At 42.6% G+C, this 16,660-nt stretch overlaps 1 protein-coding gene across 1 annotated transcript in view; it reads right to left on the bottom strand.

Annotated features, from left to right (window-relative positions):
• The window catches only part of LOC137900064 (rho GTPase-activating protein 26-like), a 46,392-nt gene that overhangs the window by 19,316 nt on the left and 10,416 nt on the right, over nucleotides 1-16,660 (bottom strand). The window contains exons 2-4 of the mRNA XM_068744113.1: nucleotides 5,241-5,336; nucleotides 2,930-2,991; nucleotides 2,280-2,351 (exon numbers count right to left, since the gene is read on the bottom strand). Of these exons, the coding sequence (XP_068600214.1) occupies nucleotides 2,280-2,351; nucleotides 2,930-2,991; nucleotides 5,241-5,336 (230 nt within the window). The remainder of the gene's footprint in view (nucleotides 1-2,279; nucleotides 2,352-2,929; nucleotides 2,992-5,240; nucleotides 5,337-16,660) is intronic.

Genomic DNA, 16,660 nt, shown 5'->3' with positions numbered 1-16,660 from the left:
ATGAAAAATTATTAATTAAAAACTAAATGCAGCAGTTGTTTAAAAACTGCCATAAAATCCTATCAATTTAATAGGAAATGTTCAACAAGCTTCATGGTGCTTGCATTGAGGACGCTGCCAGCCACACCAGTCGTGGTTTATTCATTGTGATGTAGAACAGAGCAACCATTCAAAATGTCACGTGACGTAAATCAAAGAGTGTCACTGCTTAAATGCTATTCTTGGATTTACAGGATTCTTTTTTTTTTTTCCCCCCATGTTAAAACATTTCCTTCGTCAGTCGGGAGTTCACTTCACTAGATTTTTCAGTCTTGCGTTCTGGCCAGTGGTGACAACGTGACTCTTTTCTGAACTCCTCTTAGAAATAAAAACTCCAGCTCAGTTCAGACCGATGAGACATCGGTCTGAACTTCAATGATGTCACCTCCTGTGGCAGCCATTGGACACAGGTGCCTCACAGCCACAGCCAGTTTCCACAGAAAGAAGAGTCTTCTGGGCCAACAGAGGAATAGACAGCAGCTGCAGAACACATCAGATGATGAACACTCCTCCGAACACCCGGGCCTCGGTTTTAAGTTCCCCCCCCCCGCCCCACCTTGGCTTTTTTGTTCATGTACACGGAGGAGATCATGTCTGATGCGACTGAGGCAGTTCGTCCCGCACAATCGATTTCATGAGGTGATTTTGAACATAACAGATCAAGATGTCACAAAGTGTCGTGAGAGAAATGTACAATATTTACAGCAAGCATAAATAGTTTCTTTCAATCATTTCATTTTTGTAGACTAAAGAGGTCAAATGTGTATATTTTATTTTTTATTTAACCTTTATTTAACCAGGTAAGTCAATTGAGAATTAATTCTCTTTTTCAATAACAACCTGGACCCTTGAATCAATGCCATCTTCCGCCAGCAGATGGCAGCCTCCTTCTAGCCTGACGGCCAACTTGACTTTTCTTCTTCCGTCGGAGCAAAGTGGCTTCACCGTTTTCGATACAGAATCATGCTCTGACGTCAGACTGAGTCATCGCAGCCTCAACCGCGACTCAACTGAACTGCTTTGTCATGTAAACAATTCCTCTGCAGCCCCTTTGGAACAGCAGCCCAGAAAATGCATCATCGCTCCCTGTCTCTGCAGGCAAGCACAGTGAAACAGTGCACGGTTAATCATCACTGACAGTGAAGTAGAAATACTGCAGCGTGTAGTACAGATGCAGAATGTGGGACTTAAACACACGGCTGATAATGATCAGACGTTCCGTTTTCCCACTCAGCCACCGTACTTATCTCAGTCATTAGAGATTGTGCGTGGGAAAGGAAGTTTGACACGTTTAAATTTGTGTGCATCCCACAGTGAATAACCATAAATTAAATATATGCCAACTCTTTGTCCTCTCAATGTAATTCTTGAAACTTCGATTGCACCAAAGGGCTTTCCAGCTCCGGAGCTTCAGGGCCGTGTGAAACTGTGTCAACAAAGATGCTGCCCGTTCTTTCATGTCTGAACACAGATTAGGACGCCGCTCCTCGTGACCTCACGGCACAGATTTGAGCCTTCATTTCTTAATCTGGCCACCGTGTCACAATCAACTGAACTGAAATAGATAGATTACAGAGCGTGCGATAACACTTTAATGCTGCTTTCATCAGAGGGAGGAAGCCCCTGCACGGGTAGCCATCTAGGACTTATGGCTGATGACACAGTGACCTAGTGTAGGGAGATTTGAAAACGAAACACAGCATATCTACTATATGGGGGATTAAGCGGCAAACGTAGTGAATCTTGAGTCAACATCCTGCCGTTTAACCACTTCCTTACTTTGTTTTTTCTTCACCCCCCGCCCCCCGACATTCAGTCAAGGTACAAATTTATTCACTCCGACAACAGCAGACACACGAGGGAGCCCCGCTGCCCCACGAGACCCCACAGCGACTCACGGAAGGATTATGTGTGCCTCTAATCTCCTATACAGGTCATGTAAGGATGCTCCAGACATTGGTAGATATCCTTGGGCCGACATCGGAGGAAGAAGAGGTGCAGTAAATATGCATATCTGCGCTACAGATTTTTATTACAAGCCAGGCTTTGCCCAAATTATGTTTAGAGTGCAGAGTAAATATTTACACTCCAACACTTACAGATTTGGACAGCATTTACATCATTGGTTTCAAATTCCAAGACTATTGGAGTCGTCACTGATGAGGTTTGCTTTGTCACGCGGTCAGATTGTCAAGTCTTTGCTTCCAGTGAAGCCACCATTCATCGTCTTGTCTCCTTACCTTGGCTGCACTGATCTGTTCCTTCCGAAATCGCTCCAGAGGCATAATCAGTACATCGTTGGCATTTTCGATCTGTGGACACACACACACACACACACACACACACACACACACACACACACGCGCATCACAAGCCGTACTAATTTACAGACAGTCACAATGGTCCTCTTTCACTCCGATGAAAAATGTCTGTTTTGTTCATCTCCATATGGGTTTCTCAGCCAGCTTCAGCTTCAGCTTCCTGAATTTCATGAAGGTTTATGGGAATGGTGTAGCTTGAGGAAAAGGGGGGGACCCATAAAACTTATCTGAAGCAAGGGGTGTCCTTTTTTCCTTTCAACTATTAGGATTCATCTGCAGTTTGGCCCCTTTTCACCCACTGTGAGAAAATTATTGGACTATTGTCTTCATCACATTGATGATTGTAAGGAAAAAGACACAACATCATCGGATAAATCTATTGTGATAATTTACTGATTCATCGGATTTTGAAAACAAATCACCTGTCTCAGAGAAGAAGAAGAAGAAGAAGAAGAAGAAGGGGAGGCACTACTGCTGTCAAAACATTTTCAGAGTCATGTCAAGGTTTGAGCTTCCACTCCCCTCCCATCAGCCACCAATGAAATGTCTGACACTCTGAGGTCACTCACCATACGTGTCCTCTCATCTTCAAGGTTCTGTAAGACGTCTGCAAACTCCTGCAAAGACTTGGCTGAAGACGGACACGGTGGTGGAGAGATAAAGACATGAAAGACAAGAGATGATTAGAGAGAGGGAGAGACGTAAAGACGGCATTCCTAATAGATGAGAGGCACACGTGTAAAAAAAAGAATACATTTGTGAGGTCCCTGGGATTCATTCCTGCTCTTGGATGCCTCACAAATTTTTTGAAATTCATGACACATCAGAGCAATTGACTGGAAATGAAACCACAATTTTTATGATTCGTGTCAATGGTGCTTGTTCCGCTGCACGGTTACATTGTTGTGGGTTAGAGTTTCCACTTCAAGTCCAAGACTTGTCTCACACACCCACACGCACTCACACACACTTTATTCCTCAATGACCACATGAAACAAGCATTTCTACTGGTTTACATCATCATACCTCCAACTATAGTATTTGGTTCTTGTACTTAGATGTTAATGCATTACAAATTGTGCAATTTTAAACACTTTAAATAACATTAAAAATAATAAAAGATTTGACAAACAATAACGGGTAAACAAACGTACGTGAGAAACTGATTTATCAGAGGTCATTTTGTCGGCTAATTCCATAGCATTGCTATGACTACCCTAAAAAACAGCAGTTCTGGGTCGCAGCCCAGCTGAGCTGCTAGCTGTTCAGGAAGGATGGCTAGGGGTCGGTTAAATAACCCTCGTGGGCGGATCAGGCCAGCGAGGAGCTGCAGCCAGGCAGCATGAGAGGGTGTGGTGACCGAGATCAGTTCCTGGAATTAGGAAGTCAATTCTTGAATGCCGTAAAACCGTATTACAGAATTCATAAACCGCATAATAATGCATTAGCAACGTGCTATTTCTGGAGGATATGTTTCAATATAATGTTTGCTGTAAATCTTACATGAAGAATGAGCGTAATTCAACACAGTTAAGTTGAGTGAAGTCATAGTAAAGCTCCGGATGTTTCACCGACTGGCAGCTTGACCATCTTATGAGAGCAGACCGATGAAGAGGAAGGATTTTGCCCAATTTTGACTGAATATGATGATGAATATATTTATTAGATAGAATGTTAGAGTACAAGTACAGTCACACAGTAGCATGTATTACAGTACAAATAACGTCAAACATCCTGTCTAAGAGGAGCATTTCAAAAAAGCCCTTGCGGGCTTGTTTCCGTTGAAAGTCCTTCGTACATAAATCATCCAAACACTCCGTTGTCGGCAGGAGATAAATTGTGTTTGTCACCAAACAGACTCTGTTCAAAGGTTTCTGGTTTATGTACTCGTTGTTGTAATCCTAAACTCCTTTCTCCTGTTTAATTGCGTTCAGGCACCGAAGTCAAGGAATTGGCTGTGTCTTAAACTGGGATTGTTGTTTAATTTGTATTATTATTATTATTAATATATTGATCTTTACACATCAGTGTTGATTATGAAAATTACAAATAATCTTTATGGACGGAGTTTCTAGGTGCAGCAGGAGAAAAAGGGGATTTCATCTCTACTTTTTGTGAACGGATGTGGGTGTTGTCCTGTTGGGCCCCATCGAGCCCATCGAGCCCGGTCCTTCAGTGTGTACTTGGCCGTCAAGCGCGAAGTGAGTGGGACGACGATCAGCAGCTCCAAATCCAAAGTCACGGTTCTGGACAGGAAAACGGTTGTTTGCCCTCTCCGGGTCGGTGGGGTGTCGTCTTTTGTGCATCTTGGGGTCTTGTTCACGAGTGAGGGAAAGACGGAGCGTGAGACTGACAGACGAATCGGTGCAGTTGCTGCAGAGATGCAGTCGTATCTGTCGTCTGTCGTGGTGAGGAAGCAGCTGAGCACAAAGGCAAAGCTCTCGATTTACCGGTCATTCTACGTTCCTACTCTGACTCATGGGCATGAACTTTGGGTCACGACCGAAAGGTCAAGATCCCGGATACAAGCGGTCGACGTGAGTTTCCTCCGCAGGGTGGCTCGACGCACCCTGAGAGACAGGGTGAGGAGCTCAGGCACCATGCAGGGAGGAACTCGGAGTAGAGACGCTGCTCGAGAGGGGACAGCTGATCCGGCTTGGGGATCCGTTTCGGATGCCTGCTGGAGAGGTGTTCCGAGCATGTCCCGAGGCCTCGGGGACGACCTAGGACATGCTGGAGAGATGACGTCTCTCGGCTGGCGTGGGGAGAGGGAAGCATGTTGCCTCGGCGACCCGGCCCGGCGGAAGAGGGAGGATGGGTGGATCGGTGCTGATAGGACATCAAGTTAAACAGCATTTGATTTAATATCATCAATCTCACCTATGCATATCTCATCATCCGTCTCGGCATCCCCAATACACTGGAATTTAAACTCGTTGAGAGAGTCGGCAAATTTTCTCTTGGCCGTCGACAGACCTGACAAAAAGGAGAGAAGAAAAGCCGACGTTAGCGTTTATTAAAAAAGACAGCATGCTTTCTTGTCAAAAGCCATATTTCATGTTTGGTTTGCATTACTTTGTGGGAGTTTCTAATCATTTCGGCTCAGCTGCCTTCACCACGACGGACCGATACAGCGACTGCACCTCTGCAGCCGCTGTACCGATCCATCTGTCAGTCTCATGCTTCCCTCACTCGTGAACAAGACCCCAAAGATACAAGAACTCCTCCACTTTAGGCAAAGACTCCCCACCGACCCGGAGAGGGCAAACCACCAGTCTTCAGGTGTATTCAATATTTATTTATTTTAATTGCGCAATCCAGTCAACCATAATCCTCTGCTCAAACCATTCAGTAATGACCAAAGAGACTTGTGATTTTTTAACAGTGAAGAATCAAGATTTGTATTAGGCCTGTTTTCATCTTAACAATCACTTTAATCCGGATGCAACAACCTCTTATCTTAAAAATGAATCAAAACCCACATTCGTATAGTACACGTTTGATTCACTCTTGCATGCATGTTCTGTAGTTCAGTTAACGGTGCATAGCGCCAATACAAATAGCACCAGATGTTAGCAGACTACTGTAGCAGCCTAAGCAGCAACCAGACCCATGAGCCCCCCCAGGCTGCTACAGTATGCAGAGCTGGGTTTGTATTTTACCCACGAGGCCAAAAGGCTTCGTGGTCCAGATAGAAAGTCATGCATCCTCGATTTGGCCCGCCGTACAAGGATTCATTATCCCTGAATTTGAGATGTCTATCGGCAGGTTGCAGACAACCAGAAGATGAAAGTTGAGTTCAACAAAACGGGTTAATGACGACATTTCAGAAAACAGAAATTTCACACAGACAAACATTTCATATTATGTCTTTAAACCATTACCAAAACATAAAGCACGCACAAACGCCACTAAAACAACAAAACTTAATTACGTAATAACCATTATGCTTTACATGTGCATTAAAAATGTGCAGCACTCACCCACAATATTTTCACCGGTAAAATAAGCATCCAAAGGTTTGTGCTGATTCTCAAAACAATGTGCCAAACACCTTAATGAGTAAACTTGTTAAATTAGCTTTCCATTTAAGCAGTTTTCAGTAGGACAGTGGGAGAAGAGAAAAATGTTTGTGGCTTTCGGTTTGCCTCCTGCTTAAACTATGGTTTCACAAAACGGCTCAATAAACTCTGCACTAGTCTAATATTCAGTTGATCAAAAAAAAAAAAAAAAAAAAATGGTTGTTAAATTGAAGGCAACTTGACTGACAATATGATCACAAACGTATGTAGTCCATTGCAAATATGGTTCATTTGTGGAGTCTATTAACTATTAAAACAACAACTTCAAAGTTGTATGAAACACACGCACTTGTGTTTAGCTCGCTTGTCCTTGGAGGACGTTTCCCTGTATTTTGGAAAATGATGAGCCAGAAAATTACTGGCTCATGCTTTCAGATAGATCACGCATGTCAAAGTTCTTAGCCACGTTCTCTGTAGATGTTGGCAAGAACGGTGCACTCACAATACATCTGTGCACTTTCATACATGGGCCCCAGGCAAAGTTCTGGGGTTCCTCGATGTGTGTTTTCAAATCAAAAAGCACATTGTCGGCGTATATAATTCCAGAAGATCTTGCCAACATGGACAAATTACGAGGAAAAAAAGATGAGCATTGTCCAAGAGAATATTTTGTAGAAGATAATGTGTATAATAATAATCTCTGACATGCATTTGATAAACACTCAATGCAGATGCCAAATGTGCTTAAACGGCTAATGCTAAGTTTGTCTAAATAAATAAAACGGAAAAGAATAACTTGGAAAATGTGTGGTGAAACATCACGAGTATTTAAAACACATTTTGAACATAGACCTGTTTAAGGAAAGTCCACCTAACCATCGACTTTAATGACATTGGCTCTTTTTTCCTAAATACGGTTTTAGCTTTTTGTACAGATGGTTTAAGAGGAAATGAGGGAGAGCGAAAGAAAGATAAAGGTTTCCAATTTGAACTTTATCTGGTGACGAAGTAGTTTACGGTCAGTTAACAACAAATACAATTGATATTTTTGAACTCGCTAAAAATCAGCTATAGGATGGGATACATTTAGCATATTTTGAACATACATTATCAGATTTTCAGCTAAAAGATAAAACTATCGTTGGGTAGTCCCAGATACCAGATTTCCATGTGTGTTTCATGATGGCAACCAAACAGGAAGGACAGCTAAGGACAGTGACAGTTGTGAAGAAACGTGCCTGTCAACATTGGCCTCTCTGCCCCCCACCCCCCTTCCCATTGTTCTCTATTTCACTTCCTGCTGATCTCATGGCAAAAACCAATGGAGACATTAATAAGAAATAAAAGTATCCTTTGCTTGTAGGAATCTGCGTCTAGTTTGGACATGGCATATCTTTCAACGCCAGTTTCAAGTTCCACAACTATACATCACATAACAATCACATGTATCTACTAGACACGAACGAGAAGTCCTCATGTAGTGTGAATAAAATTACCGGAAAATAAAGACTTGAGGCATTCTCCACATCCTCTCACTCTATTCTAGAACAGGCATTAGAGAGTATTTTAATGTCATGTGATGCAATCTCATGCAAAAATGACAACTTGATAGACAGTATCTTGGATTTTGGACTCACAAAACATACATACATACACACATGCATAACTCACAGAAGACTGCAGGGCACGCAAAAGGAATCTGCAATTATCTAGAGACACTGTGTAACGGCTGCTATGTGTATTAACTTATAAACACGCACATACACAGTCAAAGGAATGGGTCTGGTGTGATATCAACAGGATATCCAGCAGTAGGTTTGAACTCTTTGTTCCAAAAGCATATGAATAGAAACCCTATTCATCATCTGGAACAAACACACAACCATGCCACACATGCACACCATTCATCTCTGGGGACAAAGACAGATTTCACTCTCCTCATTCGATTCATTGCGTGACCCAGCAGCAGCCAGGCAAAGAAAGGAATTTGTGAACTCAGTCATACAGTGAAAGACTGAGAATCACACACAGCACAAAAAGAGGCTCTTCTGGTACAATGCTATTCATGAAACCTTGTGATGTAACATGATATTTCTTATAAAGCAGCTGTATTTACAGAGAAAATAATCAGCATAATTTATGATAGCAATTGAGGAGTGTTTTGGTGTTCGGTTATTCGGCTCTGGAAAAAAAAAGGTGTTGACCACTTTTCAAATTGTCCGTCGCAAAGTTGCTCCGTTGTGAAAGCTCATCCAAACTCTTGATGCGGGACCAAATAAGCGAACTCTGGTCCGCTTGAAAACGAGAGTCTCGGTTCGCTTGCAAGTGAACCCTGGTTCGGTTTGCATGCAGTGTGAAAGCTCACCGGACCAAATGTATAAGCCATGTCCATTTGAAACATACAGAGAAACACCAGGGAGAGATTTTCTCCTCCTACTTTGTCCAATCGACACGCTGAAGGTCCAGGCTCGATGAGGTCAGCACGTCCTCATCTGCAAAAAAGCGTACATGAAATCCTGTGGTTCCCAAAGCAGACCCCCTGCAGCCCCTCTAAGTTCTGTCCATAAAGTTAGGAACAGAACCGTTGATAAAGGGCAGCCCTGCCAGAGTCCAACATGCACTTGGAACATGTCTGATTTACTGCCAGCAATGCAAACTAAGCACCTTCTTTGGTCATATGGGGACTGAACAGCCCTTAGCTAAGGGCCCCGGACCCCCCGGACCCCATACACCCGAAGCACTCCCCACAAGATACCACGAGGGGTGCGGTCGAATGCCTTTTCCAAATCCACAAAGCATACATGAAGTGGCTGGGCGAACTCCCATGAACCCTCAAGCACCTGATGGAGGGTGTAGAGTTGGTCCAGCGTTATGCGACGTGGATGAAAATCCCATTGTTCATCCTGAATCCGAGGTTCCAATATAGTCTAATCCTCCGTTCCAGTAGCTGGAATAGACAGTCCAGGGTGCTGGAATAGACATTGCCCAGGAGGCTGAGGTGTGTGTGATCACCCCCCTTATAGCTGGGACACACCCTCTGGCCCCTTCTTAAAAACAAAAGACAGAAAGGAGAGGAATATATGGTACATGAAATACCAGAAAGGTTGATAACATCAAACTCAAATATCAGTGATGCATCCTGATAGATTTACACTAACACACTTAATTTTGTTGTGATCTCTCCAGTGTCCAAAGTACAGTAGGTGAACATTATCAAACTGCCAGCATCAACTTACAGTAAGTACATAGTCAGGCTTTGCAGCGGGACAGAGAACACAAGGTCAGCTCGACATTTAGCTGGAAGGAAACGCTACATTCATGTCAACAATGAGCCCTTGAATGAGGGAAAGGCGGGGAAGCAGTGACGGCTTCTTTCAGGCGTCGCTGCGGCGAGTGCGGGTTGGTGGGGAAGCAGGGGCCAAAGGTCATCTTTCGTCTGTTGCCTCTGCACACTCAGCTTTGTGGGAAATGAAGCCTGCCAGTACACGCTGGCCTGGACTGATATATAATGGAAACAGTAAAGCATGTATGGGTCAATTAAGGTCAAATGTGGCCAGGACTGTAGATCCTGTTCCAGACCCACCATCTGTAACATGACCCACAAACACCAACTGGAGGACAGCAGAGGAAATCTGCTCCACTCCAGCAATATAAAGCCTATAGTGGCCTGTGAAAAGTGGGTTAATGTCTAAAGGTTAAAGGTGGATTACAAATAACCATTCAATCAAATTAAGCCTCGCCAGTCACTGCAACACTGTTCCATGACTGGTTTTAATTATATGTATGACTTGGAGAATACATGCACTGAGTTCCAACGGCATGCAAGCAGGGACGTTAGTTTACATGTTTCTTTCGGCCCAAGAGAAATCAAATCAGAGACAGTTTCAACGCTGGATAAGTTTGGGTTGGATGCAACTACAACAAACGTCACTTCTGACATAGGAAAAACTGAGTGAGAGACTGGCAGAGACAGTGAAGCGTTATAGTTTATCTCATCACCTTCCAAGGTCTGAGCTGGCTGCCTGTCGAAGAAACCAAATCGCCAAGTCGAACTGTTGCCAGGACAACAGAATCATGAAAGCCTCCTGGCTGGAACTAATTTCACACATGCATATATTAGACCGATTTGCAGCACAAAGAGTCACAGAAGATCAGATATTACGCCACGCTAGCAGCTCTGTAAGGTTCTACATAAATGTACAAAGGGTGCTATGAGCTAAAGGCTAATATTGTTGCGAGATTGCCAGTGTGGACTGAAGTGGTCGAGACTACAGATTGTCCCAGATTGCAATCTGTAGAGGCAATCATCTTGACAGTACTACATGGGAGGATAAAAAAAAAAATCTGTTTAAAAAATCCAGGGGTCAAAATAAACAATGTCCAGCAGGTAATAGGACAGGATGTACCACTACTGTGTGCATGCATGGTGCCCGTGTTCCTAGACAAGCAACGGCAACACAATGATTGTCAACTATTTAAATTTGATCACATTTGCAAGGTACCGAAATAACATCAGAGGTTTACGATGATCTCGGATACAGGACAGCTTTTTTTTTTGGCCACCTATAGCACCACTTCCTATTCCGGCACGGACACATTCTCCACCACACCGAATACAGCTAGAGACGAAATGTTAAAATACATGGTTTCTACATACCTCTCAATCAAAACCTAATTGCCGCCACTTGTATAAATATTCCTGCTTATGGTTAAAGTAGAGGCCGACACACAGACCTGAGGTCCAACACCCGAGTCGTACCCGACACTGAGCCGGTGTTAGTTTGATTTTTAACACAAGTTTAGACCATGAAGGAAGAAGAGAAAATGAAAATACTTTAGTACTTATAGTTAAAAAAATTATATATATTTATCCAGATTTTAAGTCCCTGTGTGAAATGACATACTTTGTTTAGTTTCCAGTCTATTAAGTAATATTATATATATTGTTTGTTTTAATGGTGTATAAAAGGCAGACCAAACTAAAAATCACTGGCTGGAGTTTTTCAGTTCCCAGCTCTAATCTGTATAACATTCAATGTCCCCTAAAGCGTGAATTTGTCCGAGGCACAGCCGTGAAGAGACAATGAACATTTTTTTTTTTACATTTACTGAATGAATGTGGTGGAAAGCCTTTGAGAGATTGTCAGCTGCAGCTCATCAGATCATAAACACCTCTAAACATCACTAAGACGTGATGGAACTCCCTCACATGTGGGAGTTATGACACTAAACACACACAATCGTGCGCACACACACACACACACACACACACACACAGCCCGCATTTGTAATCACTTGTAAACAGCAGCCAACATATGACATAGCAGGTGGGTTGACAAAGCAAACAGCACACACAGACACACACCCTTTGTCATAGCAGATGGCTTTTATCACATCTGAACGTGTGATGGAACAAGTTGGTTTTTTTGTGCATGGCAGCGTGTATATGTGTGTGTATTCACTGTAATTAGCCATGCATAAGTACAACCTTTTCATTATCTCAATGCAATCTCTCATTGAGCCACACACACACACACACACACACACACACACACACATTCCTGTTTAATGACTGTCAAACTGCCCATCCCAAGGAGGAACACCATGCAATTTCAAGAAAGAGGCCGGAAATCAAGCTGAAATCCAAGAGATCGTAAAGTCAATGAAGCTTTGTGTGATTCAATCATTGCTGCCCCCCCCCCCCCCCCCCCCGCCTCCCTGAGAAAGTACTTTAATCATCAGAACGTGTCCGAATGGTGGTCAGAGACCAGAAAAACAATGACCCACATAAAGGCCAGGGCCAGTCAGCCTCTCTCGCTAGTAATTGATGTCACTCTCTACTCGTTCGTTCTCTGAATCTCTATAAACCTCTCTCTGCTTCTGGCACTGCCACGCCCGTTGCTGACACAGCGAACACAGACGACCAGGGAGGCTTCCAGCGCTCTCTCTCTCCATTTTTTCATTTTTTAAAGGAGCGCCTGCGGAGTGAAATCATCCAGTGGACTGCTGGCTGCTGCTGGAAAAATCCGCAGGAGGAATTTGGGACAATCTAACTTGGAATCCGACTGGAGGACACAAGGCCACAAAAGCCCTGCTCTGGCTAAAACTGAACGTGGAATTTAAGAGGAAAGCACTGACCTTTTTTTTCCTTTTTTAAATCAGATGCTTGTGAAGTGAGGAGATGACACAACTGAATTTATACTCCCAGTGGCTTGTGCTGCACAACTCATGATGTCACAGGAGAATTGGAGAATTACCATTATAAAAAAGTGATTTATGTGTTTAAGTATTTAATTCCCACTCCAACTAGATTTTCAGCAGGTCGACAACGACGCGGCGATGAGCTCTGCCACCTCACAGTCGTCTCTTATCTTCTAGAGTCCTTGTTGCCGGCCTAGAAAGCGTCCTTTCAAAGCCTATTTTAATCTATGATTAGATTGGGATGATAAAAACACATCAAGTCAAAGAACAACATGAGCACGGCGATAAAAGAGTCATTTTTCTTTCTGTTCTTGCTTGTAGTAGCCGTTCTGTGCTAACTTGGCAGACCCGTCTGTCCCGCTTGAGGTGGTACCGAACAACCTAAATGCCATTCCAACACAAACAGTGGAAAAAGAACACTTAGTCTTTATCATTTCATTCAGAGGTTGCGAGTCAAACATATTAAAGCAACAACAGCCAGGAAACTTTAGCACAGATTTTTCCATCAACTTTGCCTGGAAACTTTCTGAGTCCGGTGTTCTCAAATAATCACCCGACACCATTTTGATCTCCCGTGGAGTTTTAGTTTCTTTGGAAACAGTGTCACTACCCCCGACCCCCCAAAAAAAGAGAGATCACCTGACCAAGCTGCAGTCACCTTCATGAAAAGCACGACTGATCAGATGAGAAATGCCAAGAAGAGGATTAGTCTTCAAATAGCCTTCGTCGACTTTGTCCATATGCCCAGCGGGAACCTGACCTCTGTCCCCGACACACACGCAGCAAAATACCCCCCCGATGACCTCTGGGGCCGATGGAACGCACTTGCAGTACAGCCTATTGCTCAATGCCGTCGCAAAGATTATTCAAAGTCGTGTTGAAACTGTGACGAAGAACACTTTTTATATCTCTGAAAGCATTTCCCTAGAATAACTGTCACTCGTGGGGAAACAGAAAACAAATCATCACGACTGGCTGCTGCATCCAGATCAACCATGTCATTATTCCCACTGCCCTGGAATCTTTATTCTAAATAGCGACTGACGATGTCAGGGAGACTTCTGAGTGCAGCAAATTCAAATTTCCTGGAGGGACTGACACCTACAACAGCCCTCATTTCCGCTACAGCAGTCTAAGACACATTACATGGTTAATGACTACCCTTCAGGTGCCAGTTCGAAAGCGTGGCAACGTGCCTCCTGTGCACTTCTCTTTCACGTAACTGTTTGGATAAACCGCCAGTCAGCGGTTGATCGACGTGCTCGTCTGAGCGCCAGCGCTGACTGCATTGAAGATGTCTGTACGAATGGCAGCCTTCTCCGTCTATGAAAACACAGCTCCAAGTTCAGACTGAGACATCAGCCACAAAATAAATCAGCAATCTCTGACAGGATCCTCCCTGACCTCATTCCCTCTCCACTACAGACACACACACACACAAACACACACACACACAAACACACAGGGACGGAGGAGGAGAAGCCAAAAAAAGAAAGGAGTGAAAATGATAAATGAAGGCGATACAGCAAGCACACATTATAAGCTGTTAAAATAAAAATATCTGTATTTTGGTCACGTTATAAACGAAGTGGCAGGAGAATCAATAGAAAGTCTGTCCTCTAATTTTAAATATATATATAATTTAAAAGGAAGTGGAAATGTGTTTCATGCAAGAATAAAAACTATTGGAAAGGGTTTATCAATCTCATTATGAGCCCAAACCGGCAAGTGCATCATAGAGGTAAAATTGTATCTAAGATTTTATAGACAATGAAAGAATTTACTAATTAACGGCTGACAAATCTTTAGCTGTTTTTTAGAGGGATAATGCCAACAAATACTACCTTTTTTTTAATGATGTGAATTAACACAGAGGAATTCCCCTTTATAAATGCTTCCTAAAGTGAGGAAATTGAGCTGTTTGTGCCGGTCAAAGGGAAAAAGACGATCGGATGAAGCAATAAAACAACAATATATTGGTCAATAAATCCAATTTTAGGTCAAGACACCTTATTCTAATCTGTTTAGACAGATCAGAGGCCTGAGATCTGGCAGAAAGCAAGTCGATGTGGATTTAAAATGATCGCTTATTTAATTGACAGAAAATCAAGTGTTAAGTGGGGGAGTATTATTTATTAATATTTTGGTAGTTTATCTTTTTGCTAATTTTTTATGCAAAAATATTTCATATGCAATGATGCTCGCTGCTCAAATGCGAGCATTTCCTGCAACTCTTAAATATCATCATTGCCAGGGAAACACATTTTGTACTGCTCTGCCATGGAGAGAAACATGTAATTCAAATTCATTTTTGAGTCCATAAAATCAAATGAACTGTTGTAGAAAATAGAATTCTGTACCATTTGACCAAAAAAATGAAATTCACATCCAACAGAAATTTCCATCCCTGTATCTTACTGAGCAAATATTTTATCATAATTAAAAAAAAAAAAATAAGAATCTGAAGCTTAACAGTAAAAATAACCATCAAATGTGCTCCTCTAAACATTTTGATTCTCTGCAAGATTTCCCAGGCTAACAGAGAAATCTCTCCTTCCTTTGTCAAAGTTCTGGGAAGATTGAAACAGGAAGTGCCAAACAAGAACAGGAAGAGGAAGTAGGTTCTCCATCCAGTTTTCCAGCCAGAAAAAGCCGAGCCCAAATGCTGACATCTTTTGTTATTTTATAGCAAAGGAAATGCCTCATATCCTACTTAGACTTTATTAAATGCTGTCATTTATCACTCAGAAAGGAAAGCTGCATTCATGGCTTCTCAACACTGACCTTGTTTCACTCCTAAAAAACAAACTGATGATTGATTGATTTTACCCAATGGTTACTTTCATTGGTTAATTTCAATGAAGAACTGTATAATAACCAAACCCCTGGGAGTTATCCGTGCTCATGGCTTGTGAAATCCACTTTGATCCGTACCATAAATTACCAGGAACAAATCACTGAAGGCGCTCGCTCTTCTGCTGATCTGTGGAGGCTCCATTATTCTTATAATGGCTCTCGTATTATTATTATTCATAGAGATCATATTAGCTTATGGGTTTAGGACTCCGCTCCACTAGATGTGATGAATCGTTGTGACCCCCCTCTTCTCTGATTCAGTGAATACATACACACAGTCTGAATGGTCGCCACATGGCAACCCTTAACTTGCCAAGTTCTGCACTGAGAAGTCTAATGCCGTCTGACATTAGCCAACCAGCACAGGAGCCCCCATCCCCACACTTCACCGCCTTTAATGTGTTGTAGCAGCAGACAATCTTTCGCCCATTTGAGAAGCCCAGGATCAAACAGCATGTGGGAGAAAGACCAGAAGTCAGTCAGACGTGTTGCAGGAGGTGATTTACAGACCTACGCAAACTACTAAAGATTGACTTGATGGTTTATTTTGCTGCTTTGGGGTTGATAAGGACCCAAAATCACCATAATAGTGTAGAAACATGGGAAAAGTGAGTTTTTCATAATATGGGACCTTTAAATGAATGGATCCAACCTTTACTGATTCAAACCCCACCCAGACCGGACATCGCCAAGCAAAACCTGTCTCATTCCTCTTTTAATCTGTCATTAATCCCTCCTTTGTTCCCTTACAGTCAAGATGTTACAAGATTATCAGGGTAACCCAATTGATTGAGTGTTAAATATGATGCGCCGAGTACAGGATTGAAACTCAGAGGCATCGTTTGTATTTTGTAGACATGCTGATTTCGTCTGTCACCATAGCTACGAGGCAACCTAACGGAGCAAGCGTGCACTCTCACACTTCTGTCTGGACTCATGCAAGCTGTCTCTCACAGCTTCTGGAGCCTCAGGAAAGCAGCTCCAGGTTTCCAAAGGCCGAGTCCCAACTTAATAGTTTGAATTGTGAAGTCTGACGTCTTTATGGCAAAATATGGACGTAAAAAATGTGTTTGTAATAGTATAAAAAAAATTAGATTCAATTTGTCCAACATTTATCACATGTGGGACAGAAGAAAAGAGAAATGTGTATTCAATTATTTGAATTAGTCCGACCTGAATAACCAAAGATGGGGCTAAAGAAACAATCCGTTTCATTAAACT

Source organism: Brachionichthys hirsutus, chromosome 10, assembly GCF_040956055.1.
Source record: "Brachionichthys hirsutus isolate HB-005 chromosome 10, CSIRO-AGI_Bhir_v1, whole genome shotgun sequence".
In the NCBI taxonomy this organism is placed as follows: Eukaryota; Metazoa; Chordata; class Actinopteri; order Lophiiformes; family Brachionichthyidae; genus Brachionichthys; species Brachionichthys hirsutus.
This window is presented reverse-complemented; position numbering and strand designations above follow the sequence as displayed.